The sequence below is a fragment of the Phascolarctos cinereus genome, unplaced genomic scaffold (genome assembly GCF_003287225.1).
Source record: "Phascolarctos cinereus isolate Bilbo 61053 unplaced genomic scaffold, phaCin_HiC Scaffold_4;HRSCAF=312, whole genome shotgun sequence".
In the NCBI taxonomy this organism is placed as follows: domain Eukaryota; kingdom Metazoa; phylum Chordata; class Mammalia; order Diprotodontia; family Phascolarctidae; genus Phascolarctos; species Phascolarctos cinereus.
The window spans coordinates 90,694,867-90,719,988 of NW_027555847.1; the positions used below are offsets into that span (position 1 = coordinate 90,694,867).

General features: G+C 45.9%; 1 protein-coding gene across 1 annotated transcript in view; it reads right to left on the reverse strand.

Moving 5' to 3' along the window:
• OBSCN (obscurin, cytoskeletal calmodulin and titin-interacting RhoGEF) overlaps window positions 1-25,122 on the reverse strand; it is a 303,665-nt gene that overhangs the window by 144,083 nt on the left and 134,460 nt on the right. The window contains 13 exon segments of the mRNA XM_078152436.1: window positions 1,224-1,493; window positions 3,639-3,911; window positions 4,760-5,026; window positions 6,156-6,422; window positions 9,294-9,566; window positions 13,969-14,235; window positions 15,795-16,061; window positions 17,383-17,649; window positions 19,499-19,762; window positions 20,061-20,324; window positions 20,623-20,886; window positions 21,177-21,440; window positions 24,783-25,046. Coding sequence (XP_078008562.1) covers window positions 1,224-1,493; window positions 3,639-3,911; window positions 4,760-5,026; window positions 6,156-6,422; window positions 9,294-9,566; window positions 13,969-14,235; window positions 15,795-16,061; window positions 17,383-17,649; window positions 19,499-19,762; window positions 20,061-20,324; window positions 20,623-20,886; window positions 21,177-21,440; window positions 24,783-25,046 — 3,471 coding nt within the window.

Consider the following 25,122-nt stretch of genomic DNA (forward strand, 5'->3'; position numbering starts at 1 on the left):
TAGCTCTTGTGGCTAACTGCAAGGGCGAACATCTTACTGACATACTTGTCCCCTGGGCTTGAGAGCCCAGTCTCTGGGGACTCACGAATGAGACTTAAATACATATATTTTGGCAAATGTCTTACTTTTTCAACAGAGACAGGATGACGATATAATAAAAAGTAATATAGTGCCTATTGTGTGCCAGGAACTGTGCTAAGCACTTTACAATCATTATCTTATTTGATCCTTACAACAACACTGGAAAGTAGGTGCTATTATTATCCCCATTTTATAGCAAAGGAAATTGAGGCAAACAGAGATTGAGTGACTTGCCCAAGGTCATACAGCTAGTAAGTGTCTGAGGCCAGATCTGAACTCAGGCCTTCATGACTCCAGGCCCAGAATTCTAACCACTGCACCAAATAGCTAGCTGCCTCCAATGTTTGTCTATTTTATCAGTTGACTTTAATTAGCAACGAGCACCTTCCTGACACATCTGAAGCAAATGGTACAGAAATCCATTAATCTTCAATCCCCTAAAATCAGATATCCAGTGATCTAATTAGGTCTAATCACCCACTTTGTTCTTCCTGCCCACTGAGGTTCCTTTCTTGGCTACATGGTTCTCCTAGAGCACTTTGTGTCTCTCCTGTGGCCCCATTATGCTTTCCCTTTTTTATCCTGTTTCTTTGAATGTATATATCTCCCTGGTAGGATCTAAGGTTCTCAATAGCAGGGACTGTGTCATTTTTTAAAAACTCTGTATCTTTCCTAGTATCAGTAGGTACTTTGCTGAATTGAACTGAATTGAATTCCTTACCAAGCCAGATCATTTCACCCAGACCCATGGTGACTCAACTTTACAAAAAGGATACAGGATTTCGTCTACAGCTTACTGAAAGTAGACACTAAAAAACACAAACGCAAAAAGTCTCTCTCCTAAAAATTAATGATGTATCTTCTACGGTTAACAACTTGGAAGACAACTACATTCTCCCACAAAATGTTACTTAGGGGTCCCCAGATAGACAAAATCTCAGTATGACATTTGTCATATATTTAAGTGGTCTCAGTGGAACCATGTTATCTTCTCAGGACATGTTTCTGGGAACTCAGATCCCTGAGATGAGCATTAAGGAGGTTCATTTGGACACTGTAGGACAATGTGCCCCCAGAAATAACCATCCGTCTAAGAATTCTGAGCTTGTGACCCTGCCGTCTCCCCCTCGCCCCCATTTTACCTTGTACGGAGACAGTGGCCGTGCTCTGCTTGTCTCCCACGATGCACGTGTAGGCGCCGATGTCTTCTGCCTCCAAGGTGTGGATGATGAGTTCAGCCTGGGTGCCCACCTGGCGGATCTCATGCTTGGCACTGGCCTTCAGGACCTGCCCTCCTTTCCTCCATTCCACAGGGATGCCAGGTGTAGAAATTTCACAGCGCAGGGTGGCTGTGCCTTGCTCGGTTGAAGTGACATCCTGGAGTTCTTCTTGGAAGTATACAGAAGGAGCTGCTGAGGAGGGGGGGAGTTTGCAGTTCAGGTCGGTTCCATTCACATTTATTCAAAACATATAGCTAACTGTTGTATCTTAGATCAGTGAGTCCTAGCCTTCCATGATGTATCTGAGAATTTCAATCTACTAGGACAGACCAGAGACTCCCTCCTCTCCAGTCACTTGCACCATCATCCTTTCACCTATCACACAGTAGCACCATGCAGCTCTGGGCAGGAAAGACCTGGCTTTGAATTCTGCCTCTGACACTTGGTAACCATAGGCAGGCCAGCTAAACCACCTGAGTTTGGTTTTCCTCCTCTAAAAAAATAGTGCCAGGTGGTGCAGTGGATAGAGCATTGGCCCTGGAGTCAGGACGACCTGAGTTCAAATCCAGCCTCAGACATTTGACACTTCCTAGCTGTGTGACCCTAGGCAAGTCACTTAACCCCATTGCCCAGCCAAAATAAATAAATAATAACGCCTAAGTAATACCTACTCCCAGGGTGGCTGTAAACCTCAAATAAGATAACGTGTAAAGTGCTTTGTCAACACTATAAATGTGTCATCTTTTAGCCCTGGATGCTTAGTTTCAAGATCTGAGTTCCAGTCCTAATTCTGACTTTATCTTTGTGTAACCCCAGTCAACTGACTAAGCTATCCCAAACCTCAGATTCTGACCTTTAAAATGAGGGTAAAAAATACTTGCGTTACCACCATACAGGGCAATTTAATTGCTATAAAAGGTGTTATTCTTATCATATTTACAGGAAGATCTTTATTGCCAGAATTATTATTATTGTTATTGACAGTAATCATAATTTCAATATCACAGGACCACAAATTTTTATCTAGAAGGAACCACCCTCATTTTATGGATGAGGAAACTGAAGCAGATAGAGTTTAAGTGACTTGCCCAAGATCACACAGATAATAAATGTCTAGGGTGGGATTTGAACCCAGGTCTTTGTGCATCTCGATCTCATGCCCTCTCCACTATGCCATGCTGTCTTACAAAGTGACTCACAGCAATTTCTTGAAATAAGTAGTCAAGGTACTATTTCTACCCATTTTATAGCAGAGGAAACTGAGGGTCAGAAAGAAGTAACTTGCAAAGGGTCACACAGCCAGGATCTGAACTCAAGTGTTCTGATTCCAAGCCTGATGCTATTTCTACTATAATCACACACACACACACACACACACACACACACACACATTTATTTGTATATTTATATATTTTACATATATATATATATATATATATATATATATATATATATATATATATGTGCATTTATGTAGGTGTGTACCTAATGCAGTAGATGTGGAGAGGGCAGATGGGTGAATGAGAGGTAGAGCGGAGGAGAGAGTGAATGTAGAGAAAACCGGGGGCTGCACTGGGTAGAGAACAGGATGCAGAAATTCAGGAAAACTTGACTTCAGATCCTATCTCAGACACTCATTAGCTGTGTGACCCTGAACAAGTCATTTAACTGCTTCCTGGCTCAGCTTCCTCATCTGTAAAATGGGGTTAATAATAATACCAACCACCCAGGATCATTGTGAGGATCAAATGAGGTAATATTTGCAAACTTTAAAGCACTATATAAACGCTAGCTATTATTACTGTATTTAAAATGTTTTGTCAATGTCCTTGTTAAAATGTGGCCCCAGAATGGGACACAATCCTCCATGTAGCAGGTGAGCAGGACAAGAACCCTCGAACTATCTGTTAACATGCCCCAAGGTGCCTTTAGCACTTCTCAGCGCCATGTTATACTGTTAGTTAACATGGAGCCTGAAGTCTGGGTCTTCATGGTTCGGAGTGTGTGGACGTGGAGGGGAGAATGGAAGGGCAGCTGGGGAGGCTGGCCATGGTGTCGGAAGGAGGAGGGGTAAGGAGAGATGAGATACAGGAGATCTCAGACAGAATCCAGAAGGAGATCATGTAGTCTATGCCCCCATTTTCCACATGAGGAGGCCTAATGTAAGAGAAGGCACTTGTTCAAGCTAACACAAGCAGGAGGCAGCAGAGTTGGATCAGAACCCAGGTCCTCCATTCCAGGGCTCTTTTCACTATGCTATCCTAAGAGAAGGAGCCAGTTCCTAATGACCTGGGGTGTCTGAATGGGAGCTCCCATGGAGAAGCGGAGGTGGCTGACCTGTGACGCTGAGCTGGGCTTCCGAGCTGCTGGTCCCCACGTGAAAGCTGACAACACCGGCATCCTCCACAGTCACCTTGCGGAGGGTGAGGACGTGGAGGGTGCCGTGCTCCACGGTGATCTCATTCATCTCATTGGACTGGAGGGGCACACCGCCCAGGCGCCACTGGGCCTCCTGCTTCAGGGCCCTGGACAGCCGGCACACAAACTTGGCATCCTCCCCCTCAAACAGCTTCACGTCCTGAAGGGGCTCGATAATGCTGACCTCAGGCACTGCAGAGGGAGCCACAGAGAACAAGACACCAACTCATTCAGGCTGGGAAGAAAGCCATGAGAACTAGCTCCCTAAGGTCAGGGATTAGGACTTCCCATCAGACTCTCCAAGGTGAGGGGCTATGTTTCCTCTGCATGTAGTTTCATGGATTCATAGATTGAGCCAGAGGAGATACACCTTAGAGACCAGCCTTTCTCAGTCTAACCCTTCTCATTTGATGGGTGAGGAGAATAAAATCCAAAGAATCAAGATGACTTGACCCAAGGTCACACAGCTATATGGTGGAAATGGGACTTGGACCTGGGCCTCCTGATTGCTGCTCCATGCTCCCATGGCTCCCAATCTAGTCCCAGGGCCCACCCAGCATCCTTAACTGACTGAATTAAAAACAGTACTGTGACAACCAATTGATTCTGCATTGTTTATGGGTTTTGGAGGATCTTAGAGGAAAAAAGAACAATAATTCATTCTAACACAAGAAAAAAGACAAATGCATTTGGGAAGTTAGAACCAGTGGATTTAGAGGCAACTTGGGTTTTGATCCTGACTTAATAGCTATGTGACCTTAGACAAGTCACTAACATCTTTGGTCCTTGGTATCCTCCATTATAAAAAGAGATCTCTCAGCTCCATGATAATCCTGACATTCTATGACGCTGTGATTTTCTGAGATCTCTGGCCTTTGAACATTTAAAGGCTCTAGTTCGAACATGTCCTGTGAAAGGCAGACTTGGTGGTAGGGGCTGTGGAGGTGTGGAGAAGGGAGAATGTACAGAGAGGGTGAAGGCAGGGTCCCCGGAGTGTAGGTGAATGGGCAGTGGGGAGGGGGAGATCACTCTCTGGTCACCTGTGACGCTCAGAGTAGTTGTCGTCTGCTGGTCCGTGGAGTCGCAGGTATAGCTGCCAGCGTCGGAGGGTTGCAGGTCTCGGATGACCAGCTCCACCACCACCCCATCCTGCTTCATCTCATACTTGGCGCTGGGCTGAAGTCGGACGGACCCCCGTTTCCAGAAGACTGGCGCATCAGGCTTGGTGAGCTCGGCCTGCAGAATGGCCACAGCTCCCTCTCGGGCTACTTGGGGCTGGAGCTCACGCTTGAAGAGAGCCGGGGCAGCTGGGAAAACAGCAGACAGACATATCGGGTCACCCTCAGGGTGAGAGCTGGAACCAGGACAAGGTACTCTGGCTGCAGACAGAGTTAGAGTGGGAAGGGGGCAGCACACACTGACTCCATCGCACTCCTAGGGACATCTATAGCTCAGGCTCTACTTTATCCCGAAAGACTGACTGCCTCCCACATCCTACAAATGATTTTGGGTACAGAACCATATAATCATAATACATTAGGGCTGGGGGTGGGGTGCCTTGGAGATCATCTAGTCCAATTCTTTCATTATACAGACGATGAAACTGAGGCTCAGAATAAATACGTGACTTGCCTAAGGTCATATAGCTAATAAGCAGCAGATTTCATTTTTATTTATTTATTCATTTTGTGTTAGGCAGTTGTGGTTAAGTGACTTTCCCACAGTCACATAGCTAGTGAGTGTTATGTGTCTGACGCCAGATTTGAACTCAGGTCCTCCTGACCCAGGGCCGGTGCTCTATCTACTGCGCTACCTAGCTGCCCCCAATTTTATGGTTGTTAATTAACTCAAAGTAAGCAGCAGATTTTAATCAGTTACTGTGTGACTCTGAGTCAAAAATACAACTTTCCATGGCTCAGTTTTCTCAGCTGTCAAATGGAACTAATATTCTCTTTCCCAGCCTAACTTCCAGGATTATTGTGGGGAACAAATGAGATAATATTTGTAAAGCACTTAGCACAGAACCTGGCACACAGTAGACACTTGATAAATGCTTGTTAAAAAAAAAAAGAATGGGTACAAAAGTGCTTTGGAAAGTGCTTTGCAAATATTTGCACTGTTATGATTATTCTACTTGGGGTAAGCTCTTCTCTATGTCTAGCCTAAAATGGAAGTTGTGCCAAGTCTACCCAGTCAATCAATCAATCAATCAATAAACACAAATAAAGTCCCTATTATGTGCCAGGCACTGCGCTAAGTGCTAGGGATACAAAAAGAGGCAAAAGACAGTCCTTGCCCTCAAGGAGCTTACAGTCTAAAGGGGAGGGCAGCATGCAAAGCAGTCCACAGAAGACTAAGAACGCACAGAGTAGTGTAAGCCTTCCCTCTCCCCACTTTTTGCCTCGGAGGTCCCTGGCCCCTGCTGCCTTCTCCTACCTTGGATGGTCAAAGCTGCTGTTGTATTCTCCTTTCCACTCTCGCACGTGTATTCACCTTCATCGTCAGCGGTGAGGTGGTGGATTCTCAAGGTGTGGATGGTGCCCTGCTGCTGGAGCTCATACTTGGCGCTGGGGGTGATCTTCTCCCCACCTTTCTTCCACTCCACCTGGGCTCCATCAGAGGCCAGCATGCAGCGGAGTGTGACGGATGAGGCTTCCTTGGCCTCCATGTTCTGCAGCTTCTCTGAGAAGGTAGGAGGTGGGGCTGGAAGCAAGGAGAAGGGGTATGAATAATGGGGGGCCTTAGGAGCATTGATTCATGGAGTTTGAGTCCCTTGAGCATCTTATAGGACATCTAGTCCAATCCTCCTCTCCAATCCCCTCCCGCCCCTCATTTTACAGATGGGGTCTGTAACTGAGGTTTAGAGGGAGGTAGTGACTTACGCAGGTCACATAGCCAGAAGTTGCAGCGCTATGATTTGAACCTGGGTCTTCTGACATCAAGTCCAGGGCTTTCCCTGATCTTGTCATTCAGTTGCTCTCTCCTCTGCTCAGGCTTGGTTATTGTTTGGGCCTTGATGGCTCAGAGAGAGTGTAAATAGCAATTGTTTCTGTTTTGGCCAGATACCCTGAGATCTTCCCCTCTCAGGTTGATTTTTTTTTTTAACTTGGTAAAAGAGGCCATTCTTTGCCTCATTTCTTACCTAGCCTTTATCACTGAATGGGTGTTGCCACAGTCAAACTGAGACCTAGGAAAGACCTTAGCTTAAAAAGGCCAAGGTCTCTCACTGCATCCAGGGCCATCTCCAGTTGTCCTGATCTAAATCTTGCCACTGGACCCAGATGGCTCCAGAGCAGAGAATGAGGCTGGTGACTTTGCACAGCCCTCCCTCACTTAAACCCAATTCACCTTCATGTCATGGCATCACTTCCCTGATGTCATGGTCCTCTTTGAGAATGAAGGACAAACAAAAATTTCCCCTGGGCAGATTGTTTTCAGTAAACTATTCTTAGGAAAAAGATTTCACCCCTTCTAGCCAACCCAATGAACATTTTCATTCAACAGACATTTATTAAGCACCTACTGTATGCAAAGATAGATGCTCTGAGCTGGGGATATACAAAGGTTGATTTGACACAGACCCTATTTGCTGACAATCTAATAGTGAGTAAAGACACACCCAAACACCAGTGTTTGGAATACAATAGTTGCTTAATAAATGTTTATTGACTATGATATAAGGAAGAATGAGATAAGTACAAAGGAGGGGTCCAGGCAAAGTGCTAGAAACTTGAGAAAAAACCATTTTCAGCCAGTGTTTATATACTGTTTTTGTTTTTGTTATTCACTCATTTCGGTTGTGTCCAATTCTTTGTGACCCTATTTGGGGCTTTCCTGGCAAGGATACTGCAGTGGTCGGGGCAGCGAGGTGGCACAGTGGATACAGCATCGGCCTTGGATTCAGGAGGACCTGAGTTCAAATCTGGCCTCAGACACATAACACTTACTAGCTGTGTGACCCTGGGCAAGCCACTTAACCCCATTGCCTAACCCCCCCCCAAAAAAAAAAGAATACTGGAGTGGTTTATCATTTCCTATACAAGCACATTTTACAGATGGAGAAACTGAGGCAAACAGTGTTAAGTGACTTGCACAGAATCACACAGCTGGTAAGTGGCTGGGCCAGCATTTGAATTCAAGTCTTCCTGACTCCAGGCCTGGCACTCTATCCACTGCGCCATCTACTCCCTGTTACACAGTGCTTTAAGGATTGCAAAGTGTTTTACAGAGATTATATCATGTGATCCCCACAATTTTGGGAGGTAGGTGCTATTATTATCCCCATTTTACAAATGAGGAAACTGAGGCTTGAGAGAGAAGTGACTTTACCAGGATCACAGAGATAGTAAGTATCTGAGGTAAGATGTGAACTCAGATCTTCCTGACTCCAGGTCCAGCGCTCTAGCCACTGAACCACCCAGCTGCCTGGGAGAAAGGGGAAAGTTCTTCACAGAGCAGGTGGCGTCCAAGTTAGGATTTGAATCTTTCTCCATGTAGACCTCATATTTGCATAGTACCGTAGGGTTTTTAAAATACGTTCCTCATAATAGCCCTGAGATAGGTGGTACAGTTATTATTATCCCCATTTTAGAGATGAAGTAGCTGAGGTTCAGAGAAGTCGTGACTTATCCAGAGGGATATGGTGTTATGTCCTCGCTCCTCAACTAGAGTATCAGCTCCTCGGGGGCTACACTTGCATGCAGGGGTGTGCTGGTAAATATTTAACAACCAGCCTGGAGGAGGCATGGGACAAGGGATGGATGCACCACATTTTAAGTTTAATCTGCATTTCTGACATTTTCTCCATCACCTTCTCAAGTCTAGACAATCAACAGAATAGTAAGTCAAGCCTTGATTTGCAGTACTTGCTAATTTCTGAGGTGTAAATGTTCACACTGAAAATTTAACAACCAGCTCCAGTTCTAGCACAGCATCGTTTACGGGCTAGTCCCCCATGGCTAGAGCTTTCCCTTGCCACATCTCTGCACATTGAAATCTTCTTCCATCAAGGTCCAGTTTAGGGGCTACTTCTACAGAGCCTTTTCTGATGGCTTATCCCACCCATTCCCCCTGAACCACTCTAGCTAAAAGTAGTCTCTCTTTCCTCAATTTCCTAGGGCACCATGTTTACACCTCTCCTTTGCCCTCACAGTTTACTCCCTTGAGAAGTGTTATATTCCTACTATTATTAGAATGTAAACTCCTCCAGGGCAGGATTAATGGCTTAAAACATCCTGGTTATCACCAACACCAAGAAAAGAGTCTTACATGCAGTAGGCATTTAATAAACGCTTGCTGAACCATACTGAACCTGAACCTTATGTCTTCCCCAGTAAATAATACAATATTCTATACCAAGTAGATGCTTCATAATGTTGTATTGACTTGGGTCCTTTGCATGGCTAGTACATGGCAGAGGTCTAGACATATGGTAGATTCTCAGTGAATATCTGTTGATTGATTGGGTATGTTTCAACATTCCAGCTAACCCACTGACCTCACTGCTGGAAGTTTCTGTTTTCCCACGTCCTGGTTTCTCCCACCCTTCTCCCAGGCAGGGCCCGACCCAGCTACCTTTGACGACGAGCTCAGCCGTTGACGTGTGTTGGCCCACAGAGAAGGAGATGGTGCCGGTGTCTTCTAGTGTGACGTTCCTCAGCTTCAGTGTGTGCGTCCGGCCTCCCACAACAGAGATCTCATTCATCTCATTGGCCTGCAAGGCCAGGCCCTGCAGCTTCCACTCCACGTTCCCTGCCTGCTCCCTGGATACTTCACAGCGGAACTCAACGTCCTCATCGGCAAATACCTCCGTGTCTGTCAGTCCTTTGACGATGGTCACTTCAGGCTCTGGGATGAAGGCAAAAGGGGGAGGAGGATGGGAAAGTCTACTCTAGCATTTCCACCTTTGATCCAGGTTGGTTAGATCAGCCCCTTCACCCACGAGTGGAAAGGGGGATATGCAGATCAAGATGGCTCAAGTGATTAATGAATATCCATGAGTATAGCCCTTAACTCCAAAGAAATTTTGCTAACTCCTGTGCTTAGATTTTTTTCCCCCTTAGTACTATCCCAGAACATCCACCACTTTCCTGGCTACCCTCTCCTCATACTGACTTCTTGGTGAGTCCATTCTTTCTATGCTGTCCTTTACTCTTGAATCTCTTGACCCATCACAGATCATGCCTTGACAAACTCCAACCACGGATTCTTCCCCCTATCCATCTCTTTTGCTGCTACTCTTATCCTGCTGAATGAAGCTGGAGGAAATCACAAAATTGGACAGAAGATTAGTAAATACGGCGAATGTCCCCAAGGAAGGTAGAGATGGAGGACGTGCTTGTTGCACCCTTGTGAATTCCTCATTGTTTGTGGCCACGTCCGTGGGTGAAGATAGCATTGGATTTGAAGTATGGCTTCTCTAGCAAATCTGATGAGCACTTTCCTCTTCTGGAAATTCATTTGGAGGCCAATGATTCCAACCAGAGGAAATCACTGAGCATTTTAGGGGTTTTAACTCTTGGTCAAGAAAATAAAGATCTTAGGGCTCTCATGGTGTTTTTATTACTGTCATTTCCAAAATGAAAGGTGGTTTTGGGAAGTGAAGAGCTGGTTAAGGAAATGGTAGCTGACAATAATATTTAGATTTCTAGACCATGGCTAAAAATGTAGGAATGGCCAGGGAATGGAGTATAATTCATAAGGGCTAGAAATCTTCCTGGAGCCTTAAGAATCTGATCAAGAATGATCATTGAAAATGAAAGGAGAAGGGGAAGGAGAAAACTGCACACATGGTAAGCCAGAACAGATACTATAGAGAGGAACAGGTATAATGGGAGAAATATAGCAGCAGAAAAGGCAGATTGTTCACAACAGACAGTATCCAAGAAATCAAAGATATAACTCATGGCCTCAGATTTCTAAATATAAATGTACAACATATGGGTAAGAAATGAGGTAACTAAGAGATTTTTACACAAAGGGGCAAATTTGACCTCAGAGATGTCCTTTTAATGCTCAATGGGATGAAAATTATCATGAGAATATGGCTATGGAAAGATACAGCGATAGGGACTGTACGTATGGTGTCATTGGGATAGGGAATTCCCAGGTGAGGAGATCAAATAGGAAAAGAAATCCAGGCATTAATCGAAACATTAATTTGGGGAGAATGGACTTAAAAGTATCTAGAAAAAAGACCTTTGGAGTACTATGGCTTAAAACTCCACCAAGCAGGAAGTCAGTCCACAAGGGATGGAAGGCTCTCAAATATGAAAGGCTGAAGACACAAATGTGGAGTCACATCATCAGATCTGTGCTTTAGTAATATCACTTTGGAAGCCTTGTGGAGAATGGATTGGAAAGAGGAGAGATTTGAGGCAGAGAGATTAATTAGGAGGCAGGTGCAATCATCCAGGAGAGAGGCGATGAGGTTTGGAGTAGGGTGATGGCCATGTGAGTAGAGAGGAGATTAATGCCAAAGATGTTATGGAGCTTGATTTGACAAGACTTGGCAAAGTCTTGTTGGATATGAGGATGAAGGAGAGTGAAGAATCAAGGATTACTCAAGGTCAGGAACCTAAGTGATTAGGAAGATGGTGGGGGTTTGAGAGAAACAAGAAGCTAGGAAGAGGGGCAGACTGGGGGTGGGGGAGCTAATGATTTCTGATTTGGACATGTTGAATTTGAGATGCCTATAATGGTTGGTGATGTAGGACTGAAGATCATGAGACTACAGCTGGATATGTCAATCTGGGAGTGCTCTGCCTAGAGATGATAAGTGATCACTTATGAGTGATAACGAGATCCCCAAGGGAGCACAGAGAGAGAGGAGAGGAGGGTTCAGGTTGGAACCCTGGGGTATGTGATACAGCAAAGGAGGCAAAGGAGCAGGTAGATGAGCAGAAGGAGGGGAGGGGGGAGGGAGGGAAGAGGAGAGGGAGAAGGAGAGAGAGAGAGGAAGAAGAAGAGGAGGAGGAATAGAGAAGAGACATAGAGAGGAGGAGGAGGAGAGAGAGAAAGAGAGAGGAAGAAGAGGAGGAGAGAAGAGAGAAAGAGAGAAGAGAGAGAAGAGATGAGAGAGAGAGAAGGAGAAGAAGAAGAGGAGAAGAGACATAGGGAGGAGGAGGAGGAGAAGAGGAGGAGGAGAGAAGACAGAGAAAGAGAGAGAGAGAGAGAGAGAGAGAGAGAGAGAGAGAGAGAGAGAGAGAGTGAGTGAGCTGTCACGAAAACCCAGAAAAGAGACAGCAGCCAGGAGAATGTGGTCACTAGTATCAGAGACTTAGGTCAGGAAGGATGAGAAAGGAGGAAAGGCCATGGGATTTGGCAAGTAAGAGATCACTAGTAACTTTTGAGAGAGGAATTTCGGTTGAATGACGAGGTCAGAAGTCTAACGGGAAAGAGTTGAGAAGAGAGGGAGAGGAGAGAGAGTGGAGGCGGTGAGTGTAGATGGCTTTTCCAGGAGTTAAGACCATGAAAAGGGAGAAAGATATGAGACTCTAATTTGGGGGATAGTGGGGTCAAGGAAGACTTTTAAGGATAGAGGACACTTGGATATGTTTGAAGGCTGCAAGGAAGGAGCCAGTAGACAGGGAGAGACTGAAGATCAGAAGGGAAAGGAAGCTCACTCAAGCACAGCAGCTAGAATGTGGGAGTTTCCTTTGGGTTTCCACAAAGGCAGACATAGCCAGGATTGCACAGCACACAGCAAGGAGCCATGAGGGACACTCTTTCATGGGACTTTTTTCATGCCAGAAGGTCCCCCTTTATGTGGATTGTCATTGCTCCTGTCATGATACATGTGTTAGGGTGAAGCTCCAGTGAACTGGGCCACTTAAAGGACATACATAATCTTCAAAACTTTCCTGTACCACTCCCACGCCTTGTCCTGGCTCTGTTTCTCTATAATCACAAGAGGCAGGAGAAGGTTCATAAATATATATTACAAATCATGCCTCACACCTGCCTCTTGGTTTCTTCTAATTATCTTTTGTGTCTACATCTTGCCTCCCCAGCTAAAACGTTACTCAGGGAAACGCTCAGGCCTTTTCTGTCTTATATGTAGGATGTTGGAGAACTGGGGACAGGAGACTTGGGTTCCAGCCCCAGCTTCTGTGACTGTGAGCAAGTCAATCCCCGCCTCTCTGTTCCTTCATCTTCGAAACTTGGATGACAATATTTATGACAACTCCTGCACCGAGCTGTGAGGTAAGTGCTGTGAGTAGAAATGTGTTCTAGAAATGGAAATGACTATTACTATTATTATGTATTCATTCCCCATTCTGCCTCATTAGGGTAGGACACAGAGGAGGAGCATTTATTAGGCACCTACCACAGCCCACCAGGCACTGTGCTAAGCACTTTATAATTAATATCTCCTTGAATCCTCACAAAAGCTCTGGGAGATAGGTGGTATTATTATCTACATTTTATAGTTGAGGAAACTGAGGCAGACATAGGCTAATTGACTTAACCAGGGTCACACAGTCAGTAAGTGTCTGAGGCAGGCTTTGAACTTAGGGCTTCCCCACTCCAGGCCCAGGACCCTGCTCACTACACCATACTGTAGGGACCCCATAAATAATTGTTTGGTGATATGGCTGATTAAAGAAACAGCATGGTGTGGTGGAAAGAGAATTTCACTGGGAGTCAGGAGATTTGGGGTCAGGGCCCCACTTGACTGCTGGCTAGATGTGAAACCTGTTTCTCCATTTGTAAAATGGTGGTGGTGGTGGTGGTCAGTCTATGCTCTTTGGCCCTTTCCAGCTCTGACATTCTATGTTCTAAGGTCCTTTCCAGTTTTGACATTCTGCCTTTTAAGGTCCCACCTGACTCTAACATTCTATGCCCTCAGGTCCCTTCTACTCTTGCCTTTCCATGTTCTCAGGTCTTTTCCAGCTTTGACATTCTGTCTTTTCAGGTCCCACCCTGGCTCTAACATTTTATGCCCTCAGGTCCTTTCCAGCTCTGACATTCTATGTTCTAAGGTCCTTTCCAGTTTGACATGCTGTCTTTTTAAGGTCCCACCTGGCTCTAACATTCCATACCTGCAGGTCCCTTCTATTCCCTTCCATGTTCCCAGGTCCTTTCCAGCTTTGACATTCTGTCTTTTAAGGTCCCACCCTGGGTCTAACATTCTAGCCCTTCTACCCCACCCTTCCATGTTCTCAGGTCCTTTCTAGCTCTGACTTTCTATGATTAATGGCCCCTTAGAGTACCCTTCTAGGGCACTCCTAGAAGAAGTGGAATTTACCTTTCACCTTGACTGTAGCCAGGGTCTTCTGATCACCAGCCACACAGGCATACTCGCCAGTGTCCTTGGCCTCCAGGCCATGTATCAGAAGCTCACAGATACTTCCTTCCTTCCTCATCTCATACTTGGAGCCAGGCCGCAGCAGCTCACCCTCCTTCCTCCACTCAACAGTGGCCTGGGCCACACTCAGCTCACAGTGTAGTCGGGCTGTAGTACCTTCCTCCAGCTCTTCACTGTGCAGGCGAGTCTTGAACTTGGGCTTGGGGACTGTGGGGTGAGGCATAGGGGCAGGGGGCGGTTAGGAGTAGTATGACAGAGGCTACTCAAGACTGTCAACCACTGGATCAAGCTAAAACTTCCCAGCCTGGCCTTTAAAGGTTCTTCTGTCAACTGTTATCTCACCTTTACCCTGTGCTGGCTTCTCTCCTTTACCTGTCATTCTTCTTCTTGCAAATATCTTGTTAACTCACCTTGCAACCTCCCACCTGAAATATCACTCTCCTTACTTCCATCAAGAGTTCATCCAAAACTCACCTCCTCCAGGGAGCCTGCTGGATTGACTCCATTCCTGTGTAACCATTCCTTTAGTTAAGTACTCCATTAAGTACTAAGGGGCTTTGGATTATATACTAAAAGTCTAAGGATTCATAATCTTGACAATGTGGGTGTTTCCCACCAGTCACATTAAGCACAATCCTTCCACACCTTAGTAGATGGTTCTTAATTAGTTGCTAAAATGAGACTAAGTTCTTTCCCTGGTGGCCAACCCTCCAAATGGGGTGACAAGTCCCTCCATACATAATTAGACTGGTCCTCAGACAGTAGAAGCCGTCCACCTCTGGCCCTGGACTGAATTCCTGTCCTGCTTTCTAGAATCTGACGGCACAGTCTTCCAGAGCCTAAGGTCCACTCCATGCCACATCAAGGCACCAGAGAAGGATGGCAGTGGAGGGTTACTGGGCTCTGCTTTATGGATTCATACTGTTGCTTTGTAACTGAGAGCAGGTTGCATATTATCTATTCATTTTGTATTCCTATTAGACTGTAAGCCTCTCAAGGGCAAAGTTCTTGTCTTTTATTTCTCTCATAAGTATTGCATGGTTGGGCAGTCCTATATCTCCCCACTGTGCTAGATGTCATTCAGGCCTGAGACTACAATGTACTCAGTGTTTCTGTACTGCACAATACTCAAGAAATCGCCATTCAAATAGCTCCAAAATTAGCATATAAACCAATAGGCAGACAGGATTTTATTAGATCAAATTTGATTTCCTCACTCTTGTCAGCCTAACACTGGGCAAGTTACATTAGGTTTTTGTTCCTTCCCCTGTAAAATAAGGGATCTGGATTACGGGGTTGCTAATTTGGATCCTTTCTAGCCTTGGTGATCTGTGATTACTAGAATTCTGTGATTTATTCAAAACTTTCAGGAAAGCTCTGTTTTGGAAATGGAAGTATGCCTGTAGTATAACTTGTCTTCTAGTACTGAGGATAAAGTGATTGAAGGTGGGTAGGGTTCATCCAGAAAGGTCTTCCAGGAAAAGTGATTGGGGCTGATTTGATTGGAGGGGTGAGCAGACTGGTAGACTCACTCATATAGGTATAGATAGGATGGAGGGACACACATAGTAAGTAAGGATGAAGATGGGGCCGTGGAAAATCCCTATCTTTATCTCCAATTCCAAAGGGTCGGACGGGCAATGAGTATAGAGAAGTATGTCTCAGGAGTGAGAATAAGGAAGGCACAGGTTAGTGATGAGGATAAAATAGACATGCGGATCACAGGGAGGAGGAAGGAGAAGATACCAGAGAGATCTCATGCTCACCATTCACTGTAAGGGTAGCAGTGGTCTGCTGGTCCCCCGTGTCACATGTGTAGTCACCCGTGTCCTCCTGTTCAGCATCGTGGATGAGGAGCTCGGCCACTGTCCCCTTGAGCACCATCTCATATTTGGCACAGGGAAACAGCTGCACTGCTCCCTTCCTCCACTCCACACTTGCGTCCTCCTTGCTGAGCTCACAGTGTAGCCGAATGGTGGAGCCCACCTCCCCATCCTGGGCCTGCAGCTTCTTCTGGAACACCACAGGCAGGGCTACAAAGGCGGAGAGGACAATGCCAAGACTGGGGATTGCTCCTCCAGGGGCTAGGAAGGAAGGGCCACCCTCATGATCCCAGAGATTTTTGGTTGGTGCCCACAGCGCTGCAGATCCCATTGGCCATATTTTCTAGAGCTTCGGAAATCTTCCCTCATCATGCACACCAGAGCCCTCATTTTCCCAAAGTCCCAACCCACCTTTCACCTCCCAAATCATCCACTAGAATTTAGATGATTTACATTCATTAGAATGTAAGCTCTTTGAGGGCAGGAGTTGTTTTTACATTTCTTTGCATTCCCAGTACTCAGGACAGTGCTAGAACTAATGATTTAATAAATGTTTACTGATCAACTGGACTGATTAATCTACTACCAGTCAAGCTGGTCCTAAATAATTCTTTCTCATCCAGGAAGTTTTCTTGGGTTGACAGGATATCAAAGAATATAACTCTTTTGACAGTACCATATTCTCATCACTGTGGACACTTCACAAATACTTGGCAAACTGATTTGATTGTAATGGAATGGAATGGAAAGAGGAGTTGTCTTTGGAATTCCTATGACTGTTCTCTCTAAGGGATGCATGTATCTATACAGCTATCTGCTTTCCTTTGCAGGTAACCCCTCCTCCTCCACGGAAGTCCCTTCTCCCCTCTAATCACAGGCTCCCTAAGAGTTGACCCCTCCCGACCTTTCTAGTCTGCTTCTACCTCACTCCCCCTCCCCCACGCTCTGAGATCCAGTGACACCAACCTTGATGTTCCTATATCAAACGCTCCATCTCCTGACTACAGGCATTTCCTCTGGCTCTCCCTCACTTCTGGAACTCTCTCCCTCTTCATCTCTGCAGCCTGGCTTTCGCACCCTGCTTTCTTTGGAGCTTCAGCTACCGTCCCACTTTCTGCAGAAAGCCTTTCCTAGTCCCCTCTTAAAGCTAGTGCCTTCCCTCTGAGAAGCATTCTCCATTTTAAAAAAATCTTGCTGGCACATAGCTATTTGCCTGTTTTCTCCCCCATTAGACTATGAGCTCCTGGAGAGCAGGGACGAGTGGTTGCTTTTCTTTGTATCTTCAGCACTTAGCACAATGCCTGGTACATAGTAGGCACTTAATAAATGCTTGTTAACTTGATTTAACTTGGCCTGGGGGCTGCCTTATCCCCAGTCCAAGTGCTTGTAAGCATTGGGGCTCCCATCTCTTCCTTCTTCCATGTCACCTTTGTCCTCTGCCTAGGTGCCCAGAACAGGGTCTAATGTGCCAGGACTGATCATCTCCTGGCCCCATCCTCTCTGCCACAGCTGGCTGGCCGGCCGTACTCACCTTTGACAGTCAGAGTGGCGCTGGTGGTCTGGTCGCCACAGTCACAACTGTAGTCCCCCGTGTCCTCCAGCTGCAGGTGACTAATCAGCAACTCGGCTATACAGCCCCTCTGGCGTACCTGGATCCTCTCATCAGCCTGAATCTCCAGGCCACCTTTGCTCCAGATCACTGGGGCTTCAGGCTTAGAGAGTTCACACCGAAGGGTAGCCATCCCACCCTCATCAGCCTGCTGGCTTTTCAGGGGTTTCCGGAACACCACCGTTTGGGCTGCAGGTGGGAGGAGCAGGGTAGAATGATCAGTGTATCTCACACCCTCAGAATAGGAAATTTATTCCACTGAGGTCTAGAGAGAGAACCAAACGCTTTAGCCCAGCCCCTATTCACCTAGTGATCTTGAGCCAGTCACTTTTCTCTGGGCTTGAGTTTCCTTTTCTATAAAATTGGGGAGAAGAAGGGGAGGAGTAGAATTCCTAGGGGCATAGAGTTGAAAGAAGGGCAGCTAAATGACCCCATGGATAAAATGCTGGACCTGGAGTCAGGAAGACTTCTCTTCCTAAGTTCAAATCTAGCTTCAGACCCTGGGTAAGTCATTTAACCCTATTTGCCTCAATTTCCTCATCTGTAAAATGAGCTGGAGAAGGAAACGGCAAACAATTCCAGTATCTTTGCCAAGAAAACCCTGAAAGGGGTCACATAGAGTCAGACACAACTGAGAAAAATGAATAAATAAGAACAACAGAGTTGAAAGGGACCTTATAAGTCCTCCTGCATGACCCCTTCATTTTTAAGATGAGGAGACAAGAAGTAAGTAGCAGAGCTAAGACCTAGACACTCATCCTCTAATTCCAAATCTGGGGCTTGTACTACCACAACATGAATATTCCCTGCCCTTATCCCCAGCTGAATAAGCCCTGTCTGTGACTGCCATCATTCTCTGCTGCCCAAGGCTTCCTATTCAATTATGGCCAAATCCTATACATACATCTGAGCAGAACACTGGTATTTGTTTGGTAACAGTAATAAACATTTCGAGAGCATTTTGTTCAAAAGACACTTTCTTCACAACATCCATCTGAGGTTACAGCACAATTATCCCCATTCTGCAGATGAGAAGACTGAGGCCCAGAGATTTGCTAAAAGTCACATATCAAGTGATTCAGGATTTGAACCCAGATATTCTGAGTCTAACTTAAGACAAAGGACTCTTTCCACCAGACCCTAGTGTATTTCTTTGTACCCTTCACAACTAGTCACTGTGGTTCTCTCCTTTCCACACACATGTATGGTTTCCAGCATCATCTATGTCCAGCCTGTGGATCACCAGCTCATACACAGCCCCATCCTGCCTCAATCTGTATCGGTCACTGTCCTGAAGCATCTCTGACCCCTTCCTCCACTCTACAGGGGCTGCCTTGTTCAGTTGACAGCACAGTGTGGCTATAGTTCCTTCTATGGCCTCTGTGATGTGGAGTTCTTCTGTGAACTTATTGGGGAGGACTGGGAAATGGTCAGACAAATGTGGATAATGTGAGCCTCCTCTGAAGTCAGGGGGCAAGTGGCCAGGAGCCACCTTTGAATGGAAAAACAAAGGGAGCATCTGGGGACCATGCAGTGGGGACAGCAGGCAAGGAATGACATACAGACGTGTCTAGCTCTTGGGCATTGGGAATATAGGAAGGTGACAGCTAGAGAGTCATGGATGCGGACAACAAGACATATAATGACATCTATAGGGTGGGCCACGGGACAACACTAGAGATAACAAGACATGACACACAGAGAACACAATGTTTGCTAGAGGTAGGAAGGTTCATAGATAGAAGAGAGGGGATTCCTAAAAGCTGGAGAGGTTGGGAACAGGAAACGTCATTGACATGGGGACTTCTCTTGGGTCAGCCTTGTGTGGCAAAGGTACTAGAGGCAGGGGGTGAACAGAACAGAGGAAATATAGGGAGGAGAAAACGTACAGAAAGACCTACATGGAGAAGGTAGGAGTAGTGATGACATGGAAAACATGGCATCATGGAAGCCACTGGGTTAGAGGACAAAGTAACAATGAAATGAAATGAAGGAAAAAATGAAGCCAGAGGCTGATTTCCCCCCACATCCTCTTTACCCTTGACAGTCAGAGTCGCTGTGGTCATCTCCTCTCCGCACACACAGGTATAGTCTCCAGCATCTTCCATGGCCAGCCTGGGGATCACCAGCTCACACACAGCTCCATCCTGCCTTGGGTTGTATCTGTCACTGACTTGGAGCTTCTCCCGTCCCTTCCTCCACTCCACAGGGGCTGCCTTGCTCAGCTCACAGTGTAAGGTGACCCTAGATTCTTCAGTGGCCTCAATGCTCTGGAGAACTTTTATGAACTTGGCAGGCAGAGCTGAGAAAGGGTCAGACAGATATAGAGAACATGAGATTCCCTGGAGGGAAAGGGATGACTGGACATGAACATAATTAAGGGGAAAACAGAAAGATGGAGAGAATAAATAATGAGAATGAGTTATAGATGAAGCCTTTTCTTGGTCAAGTAGGCTGGGGAGTCATAGAGGAGCAGGGTGATAGAGCCAAAAAAGAGAGAGACATAGAAATGAGACACCACAGATGGCCTGAACTCAGGACAAGGCAATGATGGACAGACGACCAAAAAATGAGGTGATTTTCCCACACGTCATCTTTACCCTTGACAATCAAGGTGGCCTTGGTCTTCTCCTCTCCACACACACATGTATAGTCTCCAGCATCATCCATGGCCAGCCTGGGGATCACCAGCTCACACAAAGCCCCATCCTGCCTCACGCTGTATCTGTCACTGGCCTGAAGCTTCTCTGGCCCCTTCCTCCACTCCACAGGGGCTGCCTTGCTCAGCTCACAATGTAGGGTGACCATGGAGCCTTCAGTGGCCTCAGTCTTTTGTAGAACTTTTGTGAACTTGGCAGGCAGGGCTGAGAAAGGGCCAGACAGAGATAGAGAACATGAGAGTCCCTAAAGGTTAGAGGGTGGCTAGACATAGACTCAATGGACAGGAAAACAGAAAGACAGAGAGAATAGCAAGTGGAGAGCAGTTATGGATGGAGCCTTCTCTTGGTCTAGCAGGCTGAAGAGTCATAGAAGAGCTATGATACAGAGCAAAAGAAGAAAGCAGACATCAAAAGGACACATCACACATGGCCTGAACTCAGGACAAAGCAATGTTGGACAGACAACAAACGATGAGGTGATTGTCCCACACATGGTCTTTACCCTTGACAGTCAAGGTGGCCTTGGTCTTCTCCTCTCCACACACACATGTATAGTCTCCAGCATCATCCATGGCCAGCATGGGGATCACCAGCTCACACACAGCCCCATCCTGCCTCAGGCTGTATCTGTCACTGGCCTGAAGCTTCTCTGGCCCCTTCCTCCACTCCACAGGGGCTGCTTTGCTCAGCTCACAGTATAGGGTGACCATAGATCCTTCAGTGGCCTCAGTCTTTTGCAGAACTTTTGTGAACTTGGCAGGCAGGGCTGAGAAAGGGTCAGACAGAGATGGAGAACATGAGACTTACTAAAGGTCAGAGGGTAGTTAGACATAGACTCAATGGAGAGGAAAACAGAAAGACAGAGAGAATAGGAAACAGGAATGAGTTACGGATGGAACTTTCTCCTGGATGAGGTGTCATAGAGGAGCTGGGAGATGGGACCAAAACTGAGAGAAGACATAGGAATGAGACATCAGAGATGACCTGAACTCAGGACAAGGCAATGCTGGACAGACAACCAAACAGTGAAGTGATTTTCCCACATGTCATCTTTACCCTTGACAGTCAAGGTTCCCTTGGTCTTCTCCTCCCCACACACACAGGTGTAGTCTCCAGCATCTTCCACGTCCAGCCTGTGGATCACCAGCTCACACACAGCCCCATCCTGCCTTGGGCTGTATCTGTCACTGGCTTGGAGCTTTTCTGGCCCCTTCCTCCACTCCACAGGGGCTACCTTGCTCAGCTCACAGTGCAGTGTTGCTGTGGCCCCTTCGTTAGCCTCTATGCTCCACAGACCTTTTGTGAATTGAGCAGGCAAAGCTGAGAAGGGAGAGATGCAAAGAACCTGCCTCAGGGTTGCCCATCCAGGCAACCTGAATTCTCTCAGCATTCACTCTATGGCCACCTGGATGGGACTGGACCAGCTAACCAGCTGGGACTCCAACAGCACAAGGAGGCCAGAGATAGCGGACCAGGGAACATATTGAATAATCCAATTCATATTATGAGACACAGCTTGATTTTATGCTACACTAGAAGGGGGAGGTGAAAAGACTGACACAGGGGTAAATCAACCCTAGTGCCAGCCTTCTGGTTAACAGAGACAGGATGAAACAGTGAAGAGATAGTATGGAAAAAACAAGTGAGATGTCTAGCATTCGAGATACTTTTCAGGGTTAGTATCACTGTGGTCAGCATCACTTTTCACACGTCAGTTTCTAAGGTCTACGGCCAACCACGTCCACTTTGTGCACTGCCAACTCCCACAGAGCCTTACCCTATTACATAGTCTCAGAGTTGGAAGGGAGGCCTCTAAGGCCATCTCATCCATCTTTGTATCCTCCATAATATCCCTAACGAATGGTCATCCAGCCTCTGCTTGATGACTTCCAGTGATGGAGAGCTCACTACCTCCCAAGGCATCCTATTCCTCTTTCACACAGCTCTGATTGTTCCCAAGTTTTGCTTCACACAGCACCAGTACCTGTCTTTGCAACTTCCCTCACCAATTTTAGCTCTGCCCAATGGGACCAGACAGAATAAATCCAGTCCCTCTTCTAAATGCTCTTCAGATACTTGAAGAAAAAGACATTTCTTCCTTAACTTTTTCCTTTTCTAAGCTAAACATTCCTTTTGTTGTTGTTTAGTCATTTTTCAGTTGTATCCAACTCTTTGTGACACTTTTTGGGATTTTCTTGGCAAAGGTGCTGGAGTGGTTTGCTATTTCCTTCTCCAGATGAAGAAACTGAGGCAAACAGGGTTAAATGACTTGCCCAGGACCACAAAGCCAGTGTCTGAGGCTGGATTTGAACTCAAGAAGAGAAGTCTTCCTGACTCCAGGCCTGGCATGCTATCTATTGCACCACCTAACTGCCTCCAAAGCATTCCTAAATTCTATGATTATACTCTTATGACATGACCTCCAGTTCTGTCATCATTCTGATCATTCTACTCATGCTTCTGCTCATAAGTAGCCTTCCTCAAAAGTGACTTCTCCATAAGAGTTCAGAAGAATACTCCATATATGGCCAGACAGGGGCAGAGTTTTTTCATATGAATAATTGTACATCCTTGTCTCATCCAGGGCAGTTAGGTGGCACAGTAGACAGAGTGCTAGGCCTTAAGTCAGGGAGATTCACCTTCATGAGTTCAAATCTGGCCTTAGACACTTACTAGCTGCGTGACTCTGGGTAAGTCACTTAACCATGTTTGCCTCAGTGCTGGAGAAGCAAATGGCAAACCACTCCAGCATCTTACTGAGAAAACTCCACTGGGGTCACAAAGACTTGGATATGACTGAAAATGACTGAAGATCATCATCATCATCATTATTGTTGAATTTCTGGACTCATGGACAAGACTTTCCAAAATTGGACTCTGTTAAAATTCATTTTAATAGATTACCCACCATTCTGGCTTGTCAAGAACTATTTGGACCCTGACTATATTCTAAGGATGCTTTTTTTTTTATCCCACCCACCCCCATTCCATCTGCAAACATGATGGCCATATTTCTCTGGCTTTATTTAAGTTACTAATTAAAAATTATGAACAACATAAGGCTAAATAAACTCAGATTCTTGTAGTTCTCCACTATAGATGTCTCCAGGATAACATCAAACCAGGATCATAAAAGATCACAGATTTAGAGTTGGAAGAATCTTTAGAGATCACCTAGTCCAATGTCAATAAAGAAAATGAGGTCCAGAGAGGATGACTCACTCCAATTCCCCAAGTAGTAAGGAGCAGAGTGAAGATTTGAACTTAGGTCTTCTGACCCTAAATCCTTTCCATTAATCCACACTGCCTTCCTACTTTTACCCAACTAGATCTAAGACCCCTTCATTATTCTAACACTTAGCTCCCATTTCCTCAGCATTGTGAGTGACTTACCCAGCCTCTAACTTCACTACCCCAGGTGCTGGGAGGGAAGAACCTTCCAACAATTAGAACTGTCCCAAAGTAGAAGTGGCTGCCTTGGGTAAGGGTCACCAAAGGTCTTTGAGCAGAAGCTACATGACTACTGGTTGAGAATATCATAGAATATCATGGGTGTAAATGGCAGTCAGTGACTTGTGTGACCCCTTCCAGCCCTGAGGTTCTGGGATTTGGTGAGGACAGGATTCTGACTTCTTCTGTACATAGGGCAGCCCCTTCTGAAGTCTCCACCAGGGATGATGGCAGGCTCAAATTAGATAATGGACAGAAAGCAATTTATACATCTCAAAATGCTGTAGAAATACCAAGTATCATCATCATCATCATCATCATCATCATCATCATCATCATCATCATCATCATCAATTACCTACAGTCATCAGGCCTCCTGTTTGTTGATGACTTAATTCCCTAAGGCTTCTACTTCACTTCTGCTTAGCTAAAGAAATGTTTATGGAGCAATACAAGGGCTCATTGTAATTTTTTTTGGGGGGGCAAGGCAATTGGGGTTAAGTGACTTGCCCAGGGTCACATAGTTGCTAAGTGTCAAGTGTCTAATCTGAGATCAGATTTGAACTCAGGTCCTTCTGACTCCAGGGCTGGTATTCTATCCACTGTGCTACTTAGCTGCTCCATGGTAAATGTTTAACAACCAGGCTCTGGAGGTGGGGGGGAAGTGGCGGGGCAGGGTGGGGGGGAATGTATATGCACATGCTTTTAAGTTTAATCTTAATTCTAGATCATCCACAAAATAAAAAATCAAGCTCTGATTTGTAACACTCGTCAATTTCTGAAGTATAAAGGCTCACATTGAAATTTGAACAATCTTTAAGATAATTAAAACTAATTCTCGCCCACCCCTGGTATCCTTCCCCTGACATCAACTTTCAGGCAGGGCTAACATATTCTCAGACAGGCACAGAGAACCCAAGACTCCCCAGAGAGACAAGCAGTATGGGACTGTAATAAGACATAGACAAGACTGGACAGGGCTACAAGACAGGGGAGAATAAGAGCATTGGGACCATGGCATGGATCTTCTCATGAGTAAATCTGGTGAGAGATCAGAGAATACTTAGGGAAAAAAAGGTAGAAGAGACATGGAAATAATACAGCACATTTTGATATCAAGAGAGACCACAATATGGCTTGGGTACATAACAGCAAAGAAATGTAGGACAGAAAAGCAAGTAATGAGGTGATTTTCCCAAACATGGTCTTTACCCTTAACAGTTAAGGTGGCTTTGGTCTTCTCCTCTCCACACACACAGGTATAGTCTCCAGCATCTTCAATGGTCAGCCTGGGGATCACCAGCTCACACAGAGCCCCATCCTGCCTCACGCTGTATCTGTCACTGGCCTGAAGCTTCTCTGGCCCCTTCCTCCACTCCACAGGGGCTGCCTTGCTCAGCTCACAGTGTAGGGTGACCATGGATCCTTCAGTGGCCTCAGTCTTCTGTAGAACTTTTGTGAACTTGGCAGGCAGGGCTGAGAAAGGGTCAGACAGATACAGAGAACATGAGGCTCACTGGAAGGAAAAGGGTGGCCACACATGGACTCAATG